The sequence below is a fragment of the Suncus etruscus genome, chromosome 6, assembly GCF_024139225.1.
Source record: "Suncus etruscus isolate mSunEtr1 chromosome 6, mSunEtr1.pri.cur, whole genome shotgun sequence".
Lineage (NCBI taxonomy): Eukaryota > Metazoa > Chordata > Mammalia > Eulipotyphla > Soricidae > Suncus > Suncus etruscus.
Window position 1 is genome coordinate 3,250,146 of NC_064853.1, and position 19,317 is coordinate 3,269,462.

Here is a 19,317-nt window from a genome sequence, read left to right on the forward strand (position 1 = left end):
TCAGTCTCTTCTCTCCCGACCTCCACTGGGGCTTGCCCCAGTGGGGGCCTATCCCAGCCTCAGCCAGCGGTGGGTGGTCCTGCTGTTGCTGAGAAGCAGCTCACTGCTTGGCCTGACCCTCCAGGCCTGTGGCCCCGGGGTGGGCACCAAGGCCGATGGAGACCCCTGGAGGGCTGTGAAGCTTATTTGCTCACACACATCCGGACATGCCACTATTACTTTTGTTTTCTTCTTGGGCCACACCCACTGACACTCGGGTTACTCTTGGCTATGTGCTCAGAAATCGCTCCTGGCTTAGGGGACCCATACGGGACGCTGGGGATCTAACCGAGGTTTGTCCTGGATCGGATGTGTGCAAGACAAACGCCCCATCGCTGTGCTATCACTCTGACCCTATCTGAACAATGTCACTATTGGCTGCCGCCCCAATGTCCAGGTCAGCTCCCTTGGAGGTCAAGTGTGGGCTTGGCCTTCTGACTTTCAGTCACAGGCATCAACATACCCTTAGGCTCCAGGAAATCCACAGGTCAGGCTCCCCCAAATTCCAGAGGCATCCCAGATCTGGACACTCCACTCCACCCCCTTGGAAAGCGGGGAGCAGAGGGTGCTTAGGGAATAGTGGCCAACCCCATGCAAGAACCCCAGGACACGATGCCCCCCATCCCCCCAAAGAAATCTTTGTTCACTGCACTCTGCAGGGTGGGACCTGAGGTCCAGGTCTGAGGTGCAGCCTCACTAGCTGGAGTGAGTCCTGCCTTACATGCAGTTGTTGGTTGGGGGGAGCCCTGCCGGTGTCACCCAAAGGCTACCACCAGAGAAAGAACACAATAGGGTGTTTTCCTTGCATGAAGCTGATCCAGGCTCTCCTGAGCCTACCAGGAATGATTTTGAAGCACAGAGCCTGAACACCCCAAAACATGAAACAAAGGGCCTTGGCACCCAGAACTTGGGGTCACCCGCTTTGTATCCCACCATCCCACCACCAGCCAGCAGTGTGCAGAAAGGCGACCACATCTGTGTACGAAATCCACTTTCCTTTTAATTTCAAAGTGTCTAAGGCACCCCGTGACCTTCAGCAGGATCGAGTCGAGCCGGGAGCTGTGAGGCGCCCTAGTGGGGAGTATAAATAGAGAACGCTCTGGGGAACACTTAAATACTCGTCACCACGCTTCATAACTTAGCTTGTCCCCGGCAGTGCAGAGACGTCTCAAGGGGATTTGGGGGTGGGGGAGAAACGCTGCCAAAGGGGCCTCCCAGTCCCAGGGCCCCAGCCGAGTGCAAGCCACAGGGAGGGGGATTCAGGGAGGGACGTGGCACCAGCTGCACCCCACTTCCCCCCACCCCCAGCCAGGCCCGTGCCAGCTGTCCCCAAGCAGCGCCAGCAGCACGAAGGGACGTCTGGAAAGGGGGGCCCAGAGCCAGCTGCTCTACATAAACACTTCCAGCACTCTGGCCTCACCCAGACTGTGGCCAGCAGCGGGTTCAAACGAGAGGGGGGCCCAGCCAGGCAGTAGAGAACGAAGGCCTCCCTGTGGGTGCTGGACATGGTACATCGAAACTGCACACACACACACACAACCACCCCCACTAATGGAGCCAACTCTGCCAGTCACCGCACCTCCTCCAAGTGGTTCAACCACCTGGGAAACAAAGGGGGCGTGCCGAGGGGGGGTAAGACCCCTTTCAGGGAGTCGGGAATCAGCGGGTCAAAGTCCATACCTGAGGTGCAGGCTCAGACCTGTCCCAGCGACTGGGGGGCCCCACAACAAGGGGCTGTGGAGGGTCCCCAAGGCACAGGAGGTGCTTGTGAGTGAAGACTCCCAAGGAGAGTGGGGAGTTGGAAGAATGATAGGCGGACTCATCCCAGTGACACCGCACAAGGGAGAGGCTACTATGGGTACCCCATAAGTGGCAGGAAGGCTAGCACTCCCAGAACCCCATGCCAGGTACTGGGTCTTTTTTTTTCTTCTGTGGGGTGTGGAAGACTGGGCCCCACTGATCAGTGTGAGAGATGGAGCCAGGGTGAAGCTGGGGCTGGCCCGAGGCGAGCGCCTTCTTTTCTAGCTCTTTCTTAAGTGCCTTTTCGAAGTGGTGGCACCAAAAACTGTCCTGGCCTGCGCTGTGAACTCTGCCTGCTCCCAGCAGAGTAGCTCGGCCCATGGTGGCTTCCAGTTACCTGGTATGAAAACACCATCTGGGCTGGCCACCAGGAGACACTCGGCTCAGGGAGAAATGCACAACAGAGGTCCTCTAGCAGCTGCGGGTTTAAGGACAGCATCTGTCCTGGAGAGTGACAGCTTCAGCTGGTCTCAAGCCTTCGCTGGACAGGAGCTCCAGGCGGGCAGGCACCTGAAGATCTGGTCCCTTCTTGGCACAGGACCCACAGAGCCCAAATCACAGATGGGTCCTCTGAGGCCTGCCTCCTCTAGGGCAAACAGACCTCCAGTAACCGGGATTGTCCACAGCCGCCAGGAGGGGGCGCTGGCGAAGGCAGGAGTCACTTCCTCCTGACCCAGGGAGGGTCACCGACTGGCCTGGTGCACAGACAAGGGGGAGTCGCTGTCCCCCAGGGGTGCCTGTTCGTTACTTGCACCGAGGTCCTCCCTGGGCCGGGGCCGGGGTCAGTGCAGCTCATCAGGGGGGTCGTGGGGCAGTAGCGCCGGCCGTCCCGGATCCAGATCACTGCGGCTGTCGTCCAGCTCGAAGGCGCGGCCACCTGACGGTGTCTGGGGCATGAACTGGCGGAAGATGCTGACGCTGCCGTGCCAGAAGGTGGGCTCGGGCAGGCGGCCCACCACGCTCCAGGCCCGAGACTCAGGGTCGTAGGCTTCCACCACATCGGAGAGCTCAAACGTGTTGTCGTAGCCACCCGACACATATAGCTTCCCTCCGAGCACGGCCAGGCTGCCCCCCACATGCACCTGTGGGCCAGACAGACAGGTAAGTAGAGGGCAGCCACCAGGGAGACAGGCAGATGTGGCCAGGGACCCAGCTCTACCCACTGTCGCAGATGGGCGACAACGAAAGTTTTTCCTTGAGGTCCAGGCAGGCGGCCAAGCGTCACAGGGTCTCTCAGTGTCACTCACTCAGTTCCTCAGTAGGGTGTCAGAGGAGGCAAGCCAGTGACTGCACCGCTCATATCCCAGCTAGGAAATGGGGGTGGTCCTGGGTGCTTGGTGAACAGCACTGGGCCCACTAAGGGCAGCCAGTTGTTGAGGCGGTCCCAACTCATGTCTGGGTTTTTATTTTTATTTTTTTTTTGTTTTTGTTTTTGGGCCACACCCGGTGATGCTCAGAGGTTACTCCTGGCTGTCTGCTCAGAAATAGCTCCTGGCAGGCACGGGGGACCATATGGAACACTGGGATTCGAACCAACCACCTTAGGTCCTGGATCGGCTGCTTGCAAGGCAAACACTGCTGCATTATCTCTCCGGGCCCAAGTCTGGGCTTTTTTGTTAGTTTGTTTTTGGGCCACACCCGATGGCACTCAGGGGTGACTCCTGGTTCTATGCTCAGAAATTGCTCCCTACCACTGTGCTATCTCTCTGATCCCAAGTCTGGGCTAGTTTTTGTTTGTTTGTTTGTTTGGGGGCCTCACTAGGCAGCGGTGCTCAGGGTTCACTCCTGGTTCTGCGCTCAGAAATCGCTCTTGGCAGGCTCGGGGGACCTATAGGATGCCCCAAATTGAACCCGAGTCCATCCTGAGTCAGCCGTGTGCAAGGCAAATGCCTTACCACTGTGCTATCTCTCTGGCCCGTTTTGTTTTGTTTTATTGTCACAGCTAGTGGTGCTCAGGAGTCCCCATGGCTCGTGGTTCAAGTCTGACAGATGAGCAAAGACATTGCCTGGCCAGGGAGGGGAAGGTCCTTGCTTGGCAGGTGGCTGACCCCCAGCTTCAATTCCCAGCACTGAGGCTGGAACAATAATAGCACAGCAGGTAGGGTTGTTTGCCTTGCATGCAGCTGACCTGGGTTCAATCCCAGGCATCCTGTAGGGTCCCCTGAGCCTGCCAGGAGCGATTACTTAGCGCAGAACCAGGAGGAACCTGAGTGCCAATAGGTATGGCCAACAAACAAAAAAATACCCCCAAAACACCCCAATCAATTCCCAGCACCACATCAGGTCCCTGAGCCTAGGGCTAGGATTAATTAGTTCCTGAACACCTTTGGGGATAGTCGCCCATAAACTGTGCTGTTGGGGTGGGCTGTTGGGGTGGGGTATTCAAAGAGCTGGGACACACGATGACACCGATCCCTGGCACCTCCCCACCCTCATCAGATGCTGTCATACAGTGAAGACCAACCTGTCCCATTCATGCAGCGTGGATCGAGCCAGGCCAGAAGGCAGTGCATCGGTTAAGGCTTTGTCTAGCAAACATCTGACCTGGGTTCTAGTCCCAGCAGCCTCTGGCTGTCTAACAGCATCTCGCACCCGGGCCTTCACTTGAACCCACAAACTCGGTCAGCAGAGAATTGTCCATGGGCTTCTGGAGCTTCCTAGCACTGCTTGGCAGGTGTGTATCCCTGCCCCCATTAAAAAAAAAGTCCGGAGTGATAGAAAAGTAGGCAGGGAGGGCACTTGCCTTGCACGCCATCAACCAGGTTCGATCCCTGACATCCCAAAGGGTCCCCGAGTCTGCCATGAGTGATCTGAATCCAGAGCCAAGAATAACCCTTGAGCACTGCTGGGTGTGGCCCCAAAACAAACATAATTCAAAAAAACCAAAACCAAGGAGGGGGCCAGAGTGATAGCACAGCACTAGGGTGTTTGTCTTGCACATGGTTAATCCAGGACAGACCTGGATTTGGTCCCCAGCATCCCATATGGTCCCCTGTGCCTGCCAGGAGCGACATCTGAGTGCAGAGCCAGGAGTAACCCATGAGCTCATCAGGGTGACCCAAAAACAAACACAAATACACACACACACTCAAAAACACACACACACACAACACAAACACACACACACACACAAAACACACATACACACATGAGTCTCCTGGAATCTGGAGGCCCAGGATGCAGCCTTGCAAGGCAGAGAGACAGAGCGGAGCGGGGTTACACGCATGTCAGGACCAGCTGGGTGCCCCATGTCACAGAGCCTCCATGGCAAGCAGGGGTAGCAGGGGGTGCGTCACCGACAACCGCCAGTGGAGGGCACCCTGCTCAGAGCCAGGCAGGTGCTCATGGAACTAATTTCTGGGGTCAACCACAGAAAGGACCTCTTCCAGGCTGCTCTGGCTGGTGGCCCTGACCCAGGCTCTTTGCTCCTGCTGCCAACATGCCCAGTGTTTTGTGGCTCAAGGCCGGGTCCCAAGCTGTGGCCACAGCACTTGGTGGCTCTGGGGGGTACAGTGGTCTGCGTCCCTCATGAGCATGGACTCCCTACACAGTGCTCACCTGATTCATGGCGGGGATGGTGGCCCACTCGTTCTTGGTGGGGCTGTACACGTCCACCTCGGCCGAATCATCCCTGAGGAGTGTGGAGGGGACAGGAGTGGGAGCTGGGTTAGAACTGGAAGGGGAACCCCAGCACCCTTCTCTAGGCCATATGACAGTTCTGGCCCCCTGATCCAATTCAGACTCTAGGCCTTACACCCCAAACCCACTCTCAACCCCACAACCTCCTGGGACCGCAACGATGCCCTGAAACCCCCTCAGTGGGCTGGGTAGGTCTCCTGTCCCATTGCTCCTCAATTTCCTGTCCTAGGAGTCACTGTCCCCCTTCCTACCTCATCCACTGTCAAGTCCTTGGTCACTGGCACATAAATTCACAGCAATAGGGTAAAGAAACCACCCTCTGGGCTCAGCTTCAACCCCTCGATGCCCTAAGACAGCGGCGAAGCAAGGGCAGTACCCCAAAACAGCAACAGGAACAGGGGCACTGCATGGCAGAGAGCACAGGCTCGGCACATTCTAGGCCCTCAGTTCAACCACAACCCCCTCAAAGAACAAACAGTAGCAGCAGGGGCCAGAGGAAGAGCACAGCAAGAGGGCGTTTGCCTTGCAAACCTGATACAGATTAGATCCCCAACATCCCATAGAATCCCTGAGCCCTGCCAGGAGTGATTTCTGCATGCAAAGTCAGGGGAACCACTGAACTTCGCTGGATGTGCCCCAGCTACAAATGAAGAGGGGCCAGAGAGATAGTACAATACGTATGGTACTTGCTTTGCAGTCAACCGGGGTTTGGTTCCCAGCAACCCAAGCCCTGCCAGGAGTGATCCCTGAGTGGAAAGCCAGGAGTAAGCCCTGTGTATTGCCAAGGGCAGCCCTTCCCAAAAAACAAAATTAAGAAAGAAAACTGTAAAACCAATCTCAGTTGGCAGAACATTCTTCCCTGGGGAGGCCGGGGACACCAGCCAATGAATCTGGGTCACTGCCCAGGTGGAGAAAGCCCATGGGGGAGGCACTCGCCCTGCATGAGGCTGAGCCAGGTTCTATACCACACGGGAACCCTCAAGCACGTCAGGGGTCTCTCTGGAGCAGAGCCAGGAAGAACATCCCATAGGGTCTCCCGAGCCCGCCAAGAGTGATTCCTGAGCACAGAGCCAGGAGGAAACCCTAGCATTGCCACGTGTGACCCCAAACAGGACAAAACAAAACAAAAAGACAGGGAGGGCACGTGGACAGGTACAGTGATGGTAGTCCAGGTTTGGGGACAGTGTGACACTGCTCAGAGGACCGGGCCATCGTCCTGGGTTCCAACCTGTACCCAGGCCACAGGACACGCAGCCCGCCCAGCTGTCCCGTCCCCACAGAGCTCTCGGATTCCTTCAGTAAGGCTGTGGGTCCCTCCCAGAGGGTTGGTGCTGGTGTGAAAAGGGGGCACTCCACCCACTGAGCAGGGGTGCTGCCGGCAGAGCTGCAGATCCCTCCACGCCTCCACTGCTCAGGTGTCCAAGAGTTCTTGTTTGGTCACCACCAGGCTCAGGGTTCCCTGCTAGGGGCAGGACAGGTGTGGCTCACCAAAGGCCATGTGCGTGCTCCGAGCGAGCTCGAGTGTCCAGGGGTATTGACCCAGGGAGGGGTGTGTAACACAGCTTAGGGGCCCTAGGCTGAGGTTTTGTTTGTTTTTGGGCCACACCTGGTGGCGTTCAGGGGCTATTCCTGGCTCTATGCTCAGAAGTCATTCCTAGCAGGCTCAGGGAACATATGTGATGCGGGGATGAGGTGTCAAACCTGGGTCCATTCTGGGCCGACTGCATGCAAGGCAAATACTCTCCCACTGTGGCTGTGCTATCTCTCCAAGGGGCCCCAGGTTTGAGCATCTAGGCAGGACCGAGAATAGTCCCACAAAGCTCCAAATGAGCAGGAAAACAAGGAGGAAAGGGAAGCCAGAGAGAAGGCAGCTTCCTGCACGCAGGAGACCTAGGTTAGCCCACCTTGGAAACAGAATGAAACCCACTGCCTGGCCCAGCCGGAACTCAGGGGCAGTGGCCCTGGGTTCAAATCCCAGCAGGGCCAACAGAAAACCAAACCAAGTCCCTGGGCAGGAGAGATAACACAGTTGAGACAGGCTCAATCTCAACCTGCCAGGAATGACCCCTGAGCACTGATGGTGAGCACCAATGCCCCTGACAAATACAATACCCAGCAGCTCATCCCCAGTACCCTTGAGCCAGAGCACTGAACACCTCAATCCCCAGCCCTGGGAACTGCTCTGGGGATACCCCACGCCCCTGAGAAAACTGGGAGCAGTTCCCAGCATCACTGTGGCTCCAGAAAAAAAACCAGAGAGAGGTACCCCTTGTTTTGGTCCCTCAACCCTTTTAGTTTTGGTTTTGGGGACACACCTGGTGGGGGGCTCAGCAATTACTCCTGGTGGGCCATTACACAACCCTATGGGATGCTGGGAATCGAACCCAGGTTGGCCGTGTGCCAGGCAAACGCCTTCCCTGCTGGACTATTGCCTCTTCCATGCAGTGGGAAGACCAGGGCTGTGCAGAGGCCACGTCTCTGTCCCCCTCTCCTCCCGGCCTCACCTGATGAAGTACATGAGTCCGTTGAGTGTCACAGTCTTGGGGGCGAAGGACCAGGGCGGGAGCGGGCCGCAGTCTACCAAAGACCAGAGGTCAGCATCGGGGTCGTAGCACTGCATGACCATGGCCTCCTTGCCGGCCAGCGAGCCGATGGCGTAGAGGCGGCCGCGGCAGGCCGTGGTGGAGCAGTTGTCCATTGGGTAGGTCATGGGCTGCAGCGACTCCCAGGAGTCGGCGGTGTGGTCGTAGCGCTCAGTGCTGTCAGCCGCCACCACGTACAGCAGCCCGTCCAGCACGGCCGAGCTGTGGTACTCCCGCGCCTTAAGCATGGGCGCCACCTCCGTCCACTCGTTCACGCTCGAGTTGTAGCGCCACACGCAGTCGTAGAGACGGGAGCCGTCGGAGCCACCTGCAGAGATACCCGGGGCCCTGATGATCAGCCCATGCCATGCCTCTCACCTCCTCAGTCGGCCCACATTTAGGGTGAGTCCATACTCTTACCCCCAAGGTCTGCCCACACACCCCTGGAACTTCACTGGCTTCAAGTTCAAAGCAAACAGCTGTCTCCAGTGAGGGGGATCCAGGCAGAGCTGTGGGCCAGGACACCCCATCTCTGCAGCCTGAGCAAAGGCCCTGGGGCCCTGGTTCTAACTTGGATCAAGGGCCATCCACCACACACACACACACACACACACACACACACACACACACACACTCACTGACCAATCTCTGCCAGCACACACACACACACACACACACACACACACACACACACACACACACACACACACACACACACACACTGACCAATCTCTGCCAGCACAGCAGGTCTGAGTTGTGCCTATAGCACAGAGTTGTGATGCCCAGGAAGGCATCCTCCTCCACATCCACAGCGACCAGCTAAGCAGAGGTAGAAGGCAAACAGTACTGCAGGGGAGGGGAGGGAGAGGGACACAGGGGCCAGGCCCACTGGCCCCCTGCCCGGCTCTGGGATCCAGGCTGTGTGCAGGAGCTGCCAGCTGGCCCAGGACAAGGGACAGTCACCTCCCTGAAAATGTCACCAGGAGGGCCTGTGCCATTAGCTGCTGCCACTTTCCTGGGCCTGCCTCATGGGGTAAACTTGAAGGCAGGGGTATGGGGTCATAGGGTTGGGAACACCCCTTCCTGCCCAGCTGCAAAGCATCCTTGGGGACCAAGGCGAGAGCATTTGCTATTTGGTTTAATTCTGGGACAAGCAGAAAGCAAGACAGCGGGTGTGAATCCAAGCCGGCTTAGTCAGGGCATAGAACCGTAAGAATTCAAGGGGCCGCATTTCTACTCCCTGCTTGCCAGCGCTTTCTCTCTTGGCTCCAAAGTGGGGCCCACCTGTCCTCCCTGGGGCCCGGGACAAGGACACCCAGCACCTGTCAAAACTGCAGAGCTCAGCTGTTGAGTGGAGCTGAGATGTTCAGAGAAGCCAGGGCGAGTCGGACCAGTTTGGGGCACTCAAGCCTTGTGAAGGGGGTAGCGCTGGTGTCAGAGTGACAGTATGGGGCTCCGGTGGGAAAAGAAGCAGGCCAGCCATGAGCCAGTCCTAGGGAACAGAGCCCCTAAATCGGGGTGCCAGGACCCTCCCGTGGAGAAGAGCCCGGGCCGGGTTCCCCAGCTGCTCTGTGCCCACAGCTTCTGTCCTTATATAGCCTGGGCCGTCCCCTGGGCCTCTAGCCCCAAACGGGGATTTCAGCGTGATCAAAAATGTGGGAGCCGCTGGGGAAGCGGGGCCCGCCCTGCGTGACTCGGCAGGCAGTGTTTCTCTTCTGGGGCCAAGCAGTGGAAGAAGAAAAGACCTCACCATGTGACTGACTGTTTACAGTCCCGGCTGGGGCAGCCCCGACACCACGTGACGCCCAACACGCAAGGCCCGGAGAATTTGGTCACCGGATGGCACAACGAGTGTGGGGACAAGGGCCGGCTCATGGGACGGCCAGCTGGGGCCTGCCCTGCCCTCGGATTCCTTGGGGATGAAAAGTGCCCATTGTGTGTGCCTGTACTGCCCCTGGCTCTGAAGCCACCGCGGGGCCAGCTGGGGCGGGCCGACGCCTCCTCACCCTCCACCTTCCGCCCTGTCCGGTGTGTTCTGGGCTCCAGGGCACGGCAGGTGGCCTCCGGGTGGGTCTCACTCAGCCTGCTGGGTCTGGTGTGTGTGTGTGCCAGGCGGCGGCCCCCAGATGGGTCTAAACCCGCTGGGTCGATTGAGTGCATGCCAGGCTCAGGGGGCTTGGTAGGCGGCCACCAAGAGGGTCTCAGCCCGCTGGGTGGAGTGAGCGCATGCCAGGCTCCGGGGCACAGTAGGTGGCCTCCGGTGTGTGTGTGTGTGCCAGGCTGCTGGGCCCAGTGTGTAGATGGATGTCAGGCTCCAGGGCAGTGTAGGTGGGTCTCATCCCGCTGGGTTCAGCGTGTGTGTGTGTGTGTGTGTGTGTGTGTGTGTGTGTAGATGGATGTCAGGCTCCAGGGCAGTGTAGGTGGGTCTCATCCCGCTGGGTTCAGCGTGTGTGTGTGTGTGTGTGTGTGTGTGTGTGTGTGTAGATGGATGTCAGGCTCCAGAGCAGTGTAGGTGGGTCTCATCCCGCTGGGTTCAGCGTGTGTGTGTGTGTGTGTGTGTGTGTGTGTGTGTGTGTGTGTGTGTGTGTGTGTGTAGATGGATGTCAGGCTCCAGGGCAGTGTAGGTGGGTCTCATCCCGCTGGGTTCAGCGTGTGTGTGTGTGTGTGTGTGTGTGTGTGTGTGTGTGTGTGTGTGTGTGGTGTGCGCCAGGTGGGTTCAGCGTGTGTGTGCCAGGTGGGTCTAAAGCCGCTGGGTCGAGTGAGCGTGTGGGGGCGTGTGCCAGGCTCCCGGGCGTGGCGGGCGGCCCCCGGGTGGGTCTCAGCCCCCCGGGCCCAGTGCGTGGGTGCCAGGCAGGCAGAGCCCGGGTGGGTCCAGTGCGTAGGCGGGCGCCAGCCAGGCTCCAGGGCCCCCCCCCCCCCCCGAGCCCCTCACCGGTCACGTAGACGTCATTGCCGAGCGCCACGACGCTGTAGCCGCCGCCCAGGTGGTCGGGGAACTCGGCCAGGTAGCGCCACTGGCCCGAGCGCGGGTCGTAGCAGTCGACGGTGACCAGCTCGTCGCAGTCCTGGTCGCAGCCGCCCACGAGCACCAGGATCTCGGCCAGGCCCGTGGACGGGCGCGGGCGCAGGCGGGCGCAGGGCGCGCGGTCGTGGCGGTCCAGGCGCGCCGCCTGGAAGTCGCGCGCCTCGCGCAGCAGGCGCAGGCAGGCGGCGCAGCGCGCCACGGGCGGCTCGGCCTCGACGTGCGCCAGCAGGTAGAAGCGCCGCACGAAGGGCAGCCGCACGGCCTCGAGCAGCTGCGGCCAGTGCGCGGCGCGGCGGCGCGGGTCGGCGCGCACCCAGCGGCGCGCCAGCTGGAAGGCCGCCTCCTCCTTGGCCACGCACAGCCCGTCGTCGCGCAGGTAGCGCAGCAGGCGGCCCAGCGGCAGGCGCTCCAGCTGCTCGGCGCCCAGCTCGCCCACGTGGCGCAGCACGAAGCGCTGCGCCGCGCCCGCCAGCCCCGCGCAGCCGAAGGCCTCGGCGAAGTCCTGCATGTCCAGGCAGTTGGCCGCGTCCAGCTGCTGCTGCAGGAACGCGCCGCACGCCTCCTTCACGGCCGGGAACTGCAGCAGGTCGGCGGCGCGCAGCAGCGGCTCGGCGTTGGCGCCGCTCACCGCCACGCGGCCCGTGTAGCTGAAGTCCAGCAGCAGCTGCAGCGCCTCGGCCGGCACGCCGTGCAGCCGCACGCGCTCGGCGCGGCTCTCGCGCAGCTGGCCCGCGAACATGGCGCGGAAGTAGGGGCTGGCGGCCGCCAGCACGGCGCGGTGCGCGGGGAAGTCGCGCCCGCCCGCCGCCTCCAGCGTCACGTCCAGGAACTTGCGCTCGGCGCGCAGCTGGCTCAGGCCGCGCAGCAGGCTGGGCGCGTGCGCCGGGTCCGAGAAGGGCAGCACGCCCGGCGCTGGCGCCGCGCGCTCCATGGCGCCGCCGAGCCGGGAGGACGAGCGGGAGGAGGAAAGGAGGCCCGAGGGCGGGACGCGCTCCACGCGCTACGAGGACGCCCGGGGACCGTCTGCCGCGCGCCCGGCCCCGCCGCGCTTTATAGGGCCCGCCCCGGGGCGTGGCCGCGAAGCGCCGCCCACTCCGCCGCGGCCGGCCCGGCGCCGCCTCCTTATAAGGGGCTTGACGAGCCCCGGCGGCTGCCTCCGAGGGCGTGGCCGCGAAGCCCCGCCCCCCACTTCACCGCGGCCGGCCCGGCGCCGCCTCCTTATATGGGGCCGGACGAGCCGCGGCAGCTGCCTCGGGGGCGTGGTCCGCGTACGGGTCACGTGGCCTCGGGCGCCGCCCACCTGACCGCCGCGGCGGGCCCGGCGCCGCCGCTGCCGCTGCCTCCTTATCTAGTGCTAGGCGCGCCCCCGGCAGCTGCATCTGGGGGCGTGGCCTTGGGGCGTGGCCTCTAGGCGCCGCCTTCCTGAATAGGCCCGGTTCCCTCCGCCTCCCTCAGGCTTCTGGGGGCGTGGCCTTCGATGAGAGGAGAAGGGGCAGGGCCTTGAGGAGCCGCCTTCCTGATTCCTCCTCCCTTGGCCTCTGGGGGCGTGGCCACGAAGCACAGCCCATTTATTCCCGTCGTGCCTGGCGCCGCCTCCTTCTAGAGAGCCCGACGCGTCACCGCACGTGGGGGCGTGGCCGTAAGCGGAATGGGCGTGGCCTCCAGGCACCGCCTCCTTAAATAGACCCTGGGGGCGTGGCTCGGGGCTGGTGGCGCCACTTACTTAACCCTGTCGGGCCCGGTTTCGCCGCCGCCTCTGCTGCAGCTCGGAGCTCAGAACGGGGCGGGCGCTCGGGCTTTGTCTGGCTCCGCGGGTTTAGAAGTGTCCCCCCAGTCGTTCCAGGGGTGGCAGATGCCGCCGGCGCCGCGCCTTGAGACTGCGGGAACCCACCGGGACGGGGCTGGGCCCCCCTGGGTGCGTCCTGGCCCGGAGTCGAGTTCCCCCTTAACTTGACTCCGCGCCCGGGCTGAGCGAGTGATTCACAGGCCGAAGGTGCGGGGTGCAGTCATCTGAGCGGGGCGGGAGCTTGCTTTAGCACGTCCGGCCTACCGGGGTTCGATCCTGGACACCCCGCACGGTCCCCGAGCCCAGCGGAGGAGGGGAAGGGCCTAAGTAGGTTTGGTCCCCAAAAAAGTCCTTAGAGAGCAGGATGGGCAGGAGAAATAGTTGGAACTAGGGACTAGGGGGAAGGGGATTCTGGCCTTCTCTGTAGGAAGGCACAGCACAGCTCAGGGCAGAAGTGGGGGGACCCTGCAAAAGCAGGTTCGATGCCTTTTGATGCTCTCTGTGGGGACACAGTGAAGAAAGGGCCAGACTCATTCCTTTCTTTGTTCTTGTCAGTCCCCCCATGGAAGCCAGTTTCCAATTTATTAGAATAAACTAATTTCTTTAGTTTATTACTGTCTGGTTTTAGAAAAACCCCCTTCCCCTCGCTCTTGATTTTTGCAGAGGAAACCTGGTTGACAGGCATTCCTGCCTTGCTCACATACAAGTAGGAGCTCACGCCCACACCCACACCCACACTATATACAAATGCACGCGTGTCCCTGAGCACACCCCACACCCTGGAGGATGTCCTTTCTTCCTTGGTCCCACGGTCAGTCGATCGGTGCTGCCAGGAGAAAAAAAAAAAAAAAAGTCCTGTTTGTGTACCAGGACCCAAATGAGCTGCAGGCGGTCCCTCCCCCTGAGACCAGACCCAGAGGTCCTGTTGCAGTTACTAGGCCTCAGGCACCAGGGAGTCGAGGCCCGAGGAAGGGAACAGGCAGGTGCCCCGCTGGCTGCCGGCTGCCCATAGATGGACCGTTCCGCAGCGGCGAAGGGCAAGCGAAGCATTCCTGGGCCCAGGAGCTGGGCCAATAGCTGCCTTGCACAGGCCACTCAGTGACTAGTCAGCCGGAGCAGCCCGGGAAGTGGCACATCTGGAATAGTCCTTTCAATCAACCCTGTCGCTCCTGTTAAGAGCCCGGGGAACTCGCTGAAGGGGTGCACGTAGGAGGATCCATCCCTGGGTTGGATCCTCTTTCCTCCAGCGCCGTCAGGATAAGCCCAGACTACCCAGCCAGGTGTGTAGCCCCGAAACCAAAGTCAAAGAAAGACTTTGAGTCCAAGTTTTATTTTTCTGTTTTTTGGCCACACCCGGCGGTGCTCAGGGATTATTCCTAGCTCTGTGCTCAGAAATTACTCCTGGCAGGCAGGAGCCAGATAGCACAGCTGTACGGTGTTTGCCTTGCATGCAGCCAACCCTAGAAACGGTGGTTCGATTCCCGGTATCCTATAATGGTCCCCTGAGCCTACCAGGGGCGATTTCTGAGTACAGAGCCAGGAGTAACCCCTGAGAGCCACCGAGTGTGACCCCCCCCCCCGCAAAAAAAAAAAAAGCAAAAGAAAATACTCCTGGCAGTGGTTGGGTGACCCTAAGGGATTGAATCCAGGTCAGTGCAAGGCCAACACCCTGCCCATTGTGCTACTTACTGTTCTGGGCCCCAGTTCAATTTTGTGTCTTTCTTTTCTCTTCTGTCTCTGTCTCTCTCCCCCCCCCCCCCCGCCCCTTTTTCCTTTGGCTAGACCCAGCAGTGCTCAGGGCTTACTCTTGGTTCTGTGCTCAGGGATCACTCCTGACGGGCTCCTCTGTGGTCCTGGGAATGGAACCCAGGTCAGGTGCACAAGTTACTTATCCTCTGTACTGCCATTCTTGCCCTGAGCTATTTTGAACCATCTTTTTTTTTTGTTTTTGTTTTTGTTTTTTTGTGGTTTTTGGGTCACACTCGGCAGTGCTCAGGGGATATTCCTGGCTCCAGGCTCAGAAATTGCTCCTGGCAGGCACGGGGGACCATATGGGACGCCGGGATTCGAACTGATGACCTCCTGCATGAAAGGCAAATGCCTTACCTCCATGCTATCTCTCCGGCCCCTATTTTGAACCATCTTAACAAGAGGAACTTATTTGAACAAATCGAGTTTCAGCCTTTCATGCAGCCCTAAAGAATGTGTTTACTAGAACAGAAAAGTTCCTCCGACAGTGGCAAGCGAAAAATTGGATTATCTTGTCGTCTGACCCAATTTGTCGGATGTGTCCTGTGTCATAAAAAACCATGAGCTTGGCTTTTTCTTCTTTCCCCTAGGTGGTTCGGCTTGCCCTGTGGTTCCTGCATTCCACACTAAAGCCACACAAGCTGTGTGCAACAATGCTCAGCCCAGGGTCCTGAGGGATAGTAGAGTGGGCAGGGCCCTTCTCTTGCATGTGGTTCTATCCTCTGCCTCCCATATGACCCCTTGAGTCCATTAGGAATGATCCCCAAGTGCAGACAGGTTTAATCCCAGAGCACAGTTGGGTCTGGCCCCCAAACAAACACCAAAACGAACAAAAAATGCTTGATCTGAATAAATGCAAGGAAGGATAAATTCTGGAGAGAAAAGGTTTATTTAGAACCTCTTGGACTTACCAGGAGAATGCAGAAAACCATGCAGACACAGTTAGATACAGGAATGTGGTCAGAAAAGAAGGAACAGAGAGGGCCAGAAAGATAGTATAGTACAGTAGAGAGATAGTACTTGCCTTGCATGCAACCCAAAAGGGGTTTGATTCTGGCATCCCTTAAGGTCCTCCTAGCACTTCCAGGAATAGTTCCTGAGTGGGGAGCCAGGAGTAACCCCTGAAATCATGAAAATGGCCTTTTCGGGGCTGGAGAGATAGCATGGAGGTAAGGCATTTGCCTTTCATGCAGAAGGTAATCGGTTCGAATCCCAGTGTCCCATATGGTCCCCCGTGCCTGCCAGAGGCAATTTCTGAGCCTGGAGCCAGAAATAATCCCTGAGCACTGCCGGGTGTGACCCAAAAACCACAAAAAAAAAAAAAAAGAAAATGGCCTTTTCCTGGAAGAACATCACTGTTGCAAGTCAGCCCCTGAAGAGGTTGACTGATGAAGGGATGGAGGATGAGGTCTTTCCCCTCCAGCTCGGAGCATGTGTCTGCCACCCCATCCAGCCGACAGCTCACACACAGTCAGGCTTGTGGAAATATTAGCTTTATTCAGTGGACAAGACTGAAGTCCGAAGTCTCAGCCTCAGTTCCAGCAAAAAGCCCCTCGCCTTCCACAGACCCTGGTGGGATAAGATACCACCCAATGGTGGAAGCAGAATCAGGTACTACCCTAGGATGGGGGCAGAATGCCAGGTCACACCCTAGGGTAGGGCACAATCACCAATCAGGGTAGGGTCAGTAACATAATAATCCCATAAAATATTTACATACACATCACTACCAGGTATGGCTCCAAAACAAAACAAACAGAAAAGACAGGCTTTTTGACCTGTCAGCTGTTTGGAATTCAGAACATCTTCCTAACCCGACCTGCTCTAGGTTCTTTTCCCGCTCATTGATCTCACGCCTGGAAGATGGAAATGGACTCACTCATTCACCCACCGCAGGCCTGCGTGGTTCATCTTTAGCAAACTGCATTCAGTGATGGAGTTAGGGGCCGGCTGGAACCAAAATACAGCAGGAAGTGTGTTGTTCAGCCCGCAGCAGGTCGATCCTGGCCATCCCAAGTAGTCCCCCAGGGCATCAGCAGTAACCCTCCTGGCTGCCTGGCAGGGAAAGGCCCCAAAACAAAACAAACGAAGGATTTAGGCTCTGGGTACTACCGACAAAACTTAGGCTGGCAGCGCCTAGTATTTTGACTGCAAGATGTGGCCAACCAACCATACTTCCTGCTTGGGTTTGTATCTTCGAGTTAGGTAATTTTACATGTTCATCTTTTTTGTTGTTGTTTTTGGGCCACACCCAACAGCGCTCAGGGGTTCCTCCTGGTGCTACAGTCAGAAATCGCTGAGCATATGCGATGCCGGGATTCGAACCGCCTTCCATTCTGGATCTGCTGCATGTAAGGCAAATGCCCTACCGCTGTGCTCTCTCCAACCCCCCAAGATGATTTTTTTTTGGTTTTTGAGCCACACCCGTTTGACGCTCAGGGGTTACTCCTGGCTATGCGCTCAGAAATCGCCCCTGGCTTGGAGGGACCATATGGGACTCCGCAAGGCAGACACCTTACCTCTAGCGCCACCTTCCCGGCCCCAAGTCGATTTCTTCTTTAAAATTCTTTTTTTCTTTTCGGTTTAGGGGCTTCACTACACCTGGCTCTGAGCTCTGGTTTCACTCCTGGCGGGCTTGGGGGAACCATATGGGGTACCAGGGATCGAACATGGGTCAAGCACAAGGCAAACATTCTCACCCTGGGCCCTCAGAGTTCATCTCGTCTATAATCATGAAAATGACCTTTTCCTGAAAGTGTTTTTTTTGTTTTTGGGCCACACCCGGTAACACTCAGGGGTTACTCCTGGCTATGTGCTCAGAGTCGTTTCTGGCTTGGGGGACCATATGGGATGCCAGGGAATCGAACCACGGTTCGTCCTAGGCTAGTGCTGGCAAGGCAGACACCTTACCTCTAGCGCCACCACGCCGGCCCCTGAAAGTGTTTTCTGATAGCATAAAGACTCACTACGCTATAATTCAATTCAAAGAATTTAATCCTGTAATTTGAATTTTAGGTTTTAGGGAGGCAGGGTAAGGAGGGTGAGATCATTAAGCAAGCTGTTGATAATCCTTTTGTTTTGAGAAAATTGGGTTTTTTTAGGGATCACACCTGGCGGAACTCAGGAAATTTACTTTACACAGGAACTACTGTAGGAGTGCTTGGGAGACCACATGGGATGCTGGGGATTAAACCTGAGTTGCCCAGCTGCAAGGCAAATGACCTCCCTGCTGTGCTATCTCTTGGGCCCCAATTTTTTTGTTTGTTTGTTTTTGGGTCACAGCCGGCAGCGCTCAGGGGTTACTCCTGGCTCTACACTCAGAAATCGCCCCTGGCAGGCAGGGGGCGGGGAAGGGAACCGTATGGGATGCCGGGCCTCCATGCTATCTTGCCCCGGACCAATTTTTTTTTTTTTGGTTTGTGTTTGTATCTGCAAGTTACATTTCTGCTTCGGTAATTTTACAAGTTCATCTCTCTTTTGTTGTTCGATTTTGGGCCACACCCAACAGCGCTCAGGGGTTACTCCTGGTGCTACAGTCAAAAATCGCTGACACATGGCAGCACTCAGGGGTTACTCCTGGCTCTGTGCTCAGAAATGGCTTCTGACAGGCTCGGGGGACCATATGCAATGCCCGGGTGAGATCCTGGGGATCGAACTTAACTCAGGTTGGTCCAAGGTCTGCTGTGTGCAAGGCAAACAGCCTGCTGCTATGCTATCACTTTAGTACCCCCATTTTTCTTTTGTTAATGACCTGGACTGCTTAAGGTGTGGTTGTAATACATTTACTGTATCTATAAACTTCTGTATTTTTTCTTTAGGTTTTGGGGCCATACCTGGCAGTGTCCTAGACTTACTCTTTAAAGTACGCAGGGGAGTTTAAATTATGTCCAAGGGACAGGGACTGGAGAGATAGCACAGAGGTAGGGCGTTTGCTGTGCAAGCCTAGAACCACCTAGAACCGACATTGGTTCAAATCCTGGCATCCCAAATGGCCTCCCAGGCCTGCCGGGAGTGATTTCTGAGCACAGAGGCAGGAGTAACCCCTGAGCACCGCCAGGTGTGGCCCCAAAACAAAATTATGTCCAGGATGGGGACAGCACAGCGGTAGGGTGGTTGCCTTGCATACAGCTGACCCAGGACAGGCAGGGGTTAGAAATCCGGCATCCCATATGGTTCCTCTGAGCCTGCTGGGAGCAATTTCTGTTTTTGTTTTGTTTTTTTGGGGGGCCACACCCGGCGAACCAACCACCTTTGGTCCTGGATCGGCTGCTTGCAAGGCAAACGCCGCTGTGCTATCTCTCCGGGCCCAGCTGGGAGCAATTTCTAAGCGCAGAGCTAGGAGTAAACCCTGAGTGGCGCTGGGTGTGACCCCAAAACAAACAAACAAAATTATGCAAGGATTGAATCTTGGTTGGTACATGCAGGCAAGCAACTCACCTTCTACTGTCTCTCTCACCCTATGTATAACATTTTTTTTATTTTTGTTTTGGGTCACACCCTGCGCTCAGGGGTTACTCCTGGCTTTGTGCTCCAAAGTTGCTCCTGGCAGGCACAGGGAACCATGGGATGCGGGATTCAAACCATCATCTGTTAGAATCTGCTGCATGCAAGGCAAACGCCCTCTCGCTGTGCTCTTTTCTGGGCTCCCCTATATATGAAGTTTGAAAGATTATTATACCCTGCTTTTCCCTAAGTAA

General features: G+C 57.7%; 1 protein-coding gene across 1 annotated transcript; it reads right to left on the reverse strand.

Moving 5' to 3' along the window:
- Positions 1 to 2,333: 2,333 nt before the first annotated feature.
- On the reverse strand, positions 2,334 to 12,016 carry KLHL21 (kelch like family member 21). Its single transcript, XM_049775324.1, has 4 exons — positions 10,993 to 12,016; positions 7,983 to 8,388; positions 5,398 to 5,470; positions 2,334 to 2,921 (listed from the first exon to the last, which is right to left on the reverse strand). Exons 1-4 carry the CDS (start codon positions 12,014 to 12,016, stop codon positions 2,622 to 2,624), a joined length of 1,803 nt encoding a protein of 600 aa, XP_049631281.1. The 3' UTR covers positions 2,334 to 2,621.
- Positions 12,017 to 19,317: the final 7,301 nt, after the last annotated feature.

Bases quoted from the DNA above. Each gene is read 5' to 3' on its own strand.
- KLHL21 (XM_049775324.1), bottom strand. From the start codon at position 12,016: ATGGAGCGCGCGGCGCCAGCGCCGGGCGTGCTGCCCTTCTCGGACCCG. The intron at 8,389-10,992 runs GTGAGGGGCTCG...GTATCTCTGCAG, and splicing joins CAATGACGTCTACGTGACCG to GTGGCTCCGACGGCTCCCGT. The intron at 5,471-7,982 runs GTGAGGCCGGGA...CACACTCCTCAG, and splicing joins GGACTCATGTACTTCATCAG to GGATGATTCGGCCGAGGTGG.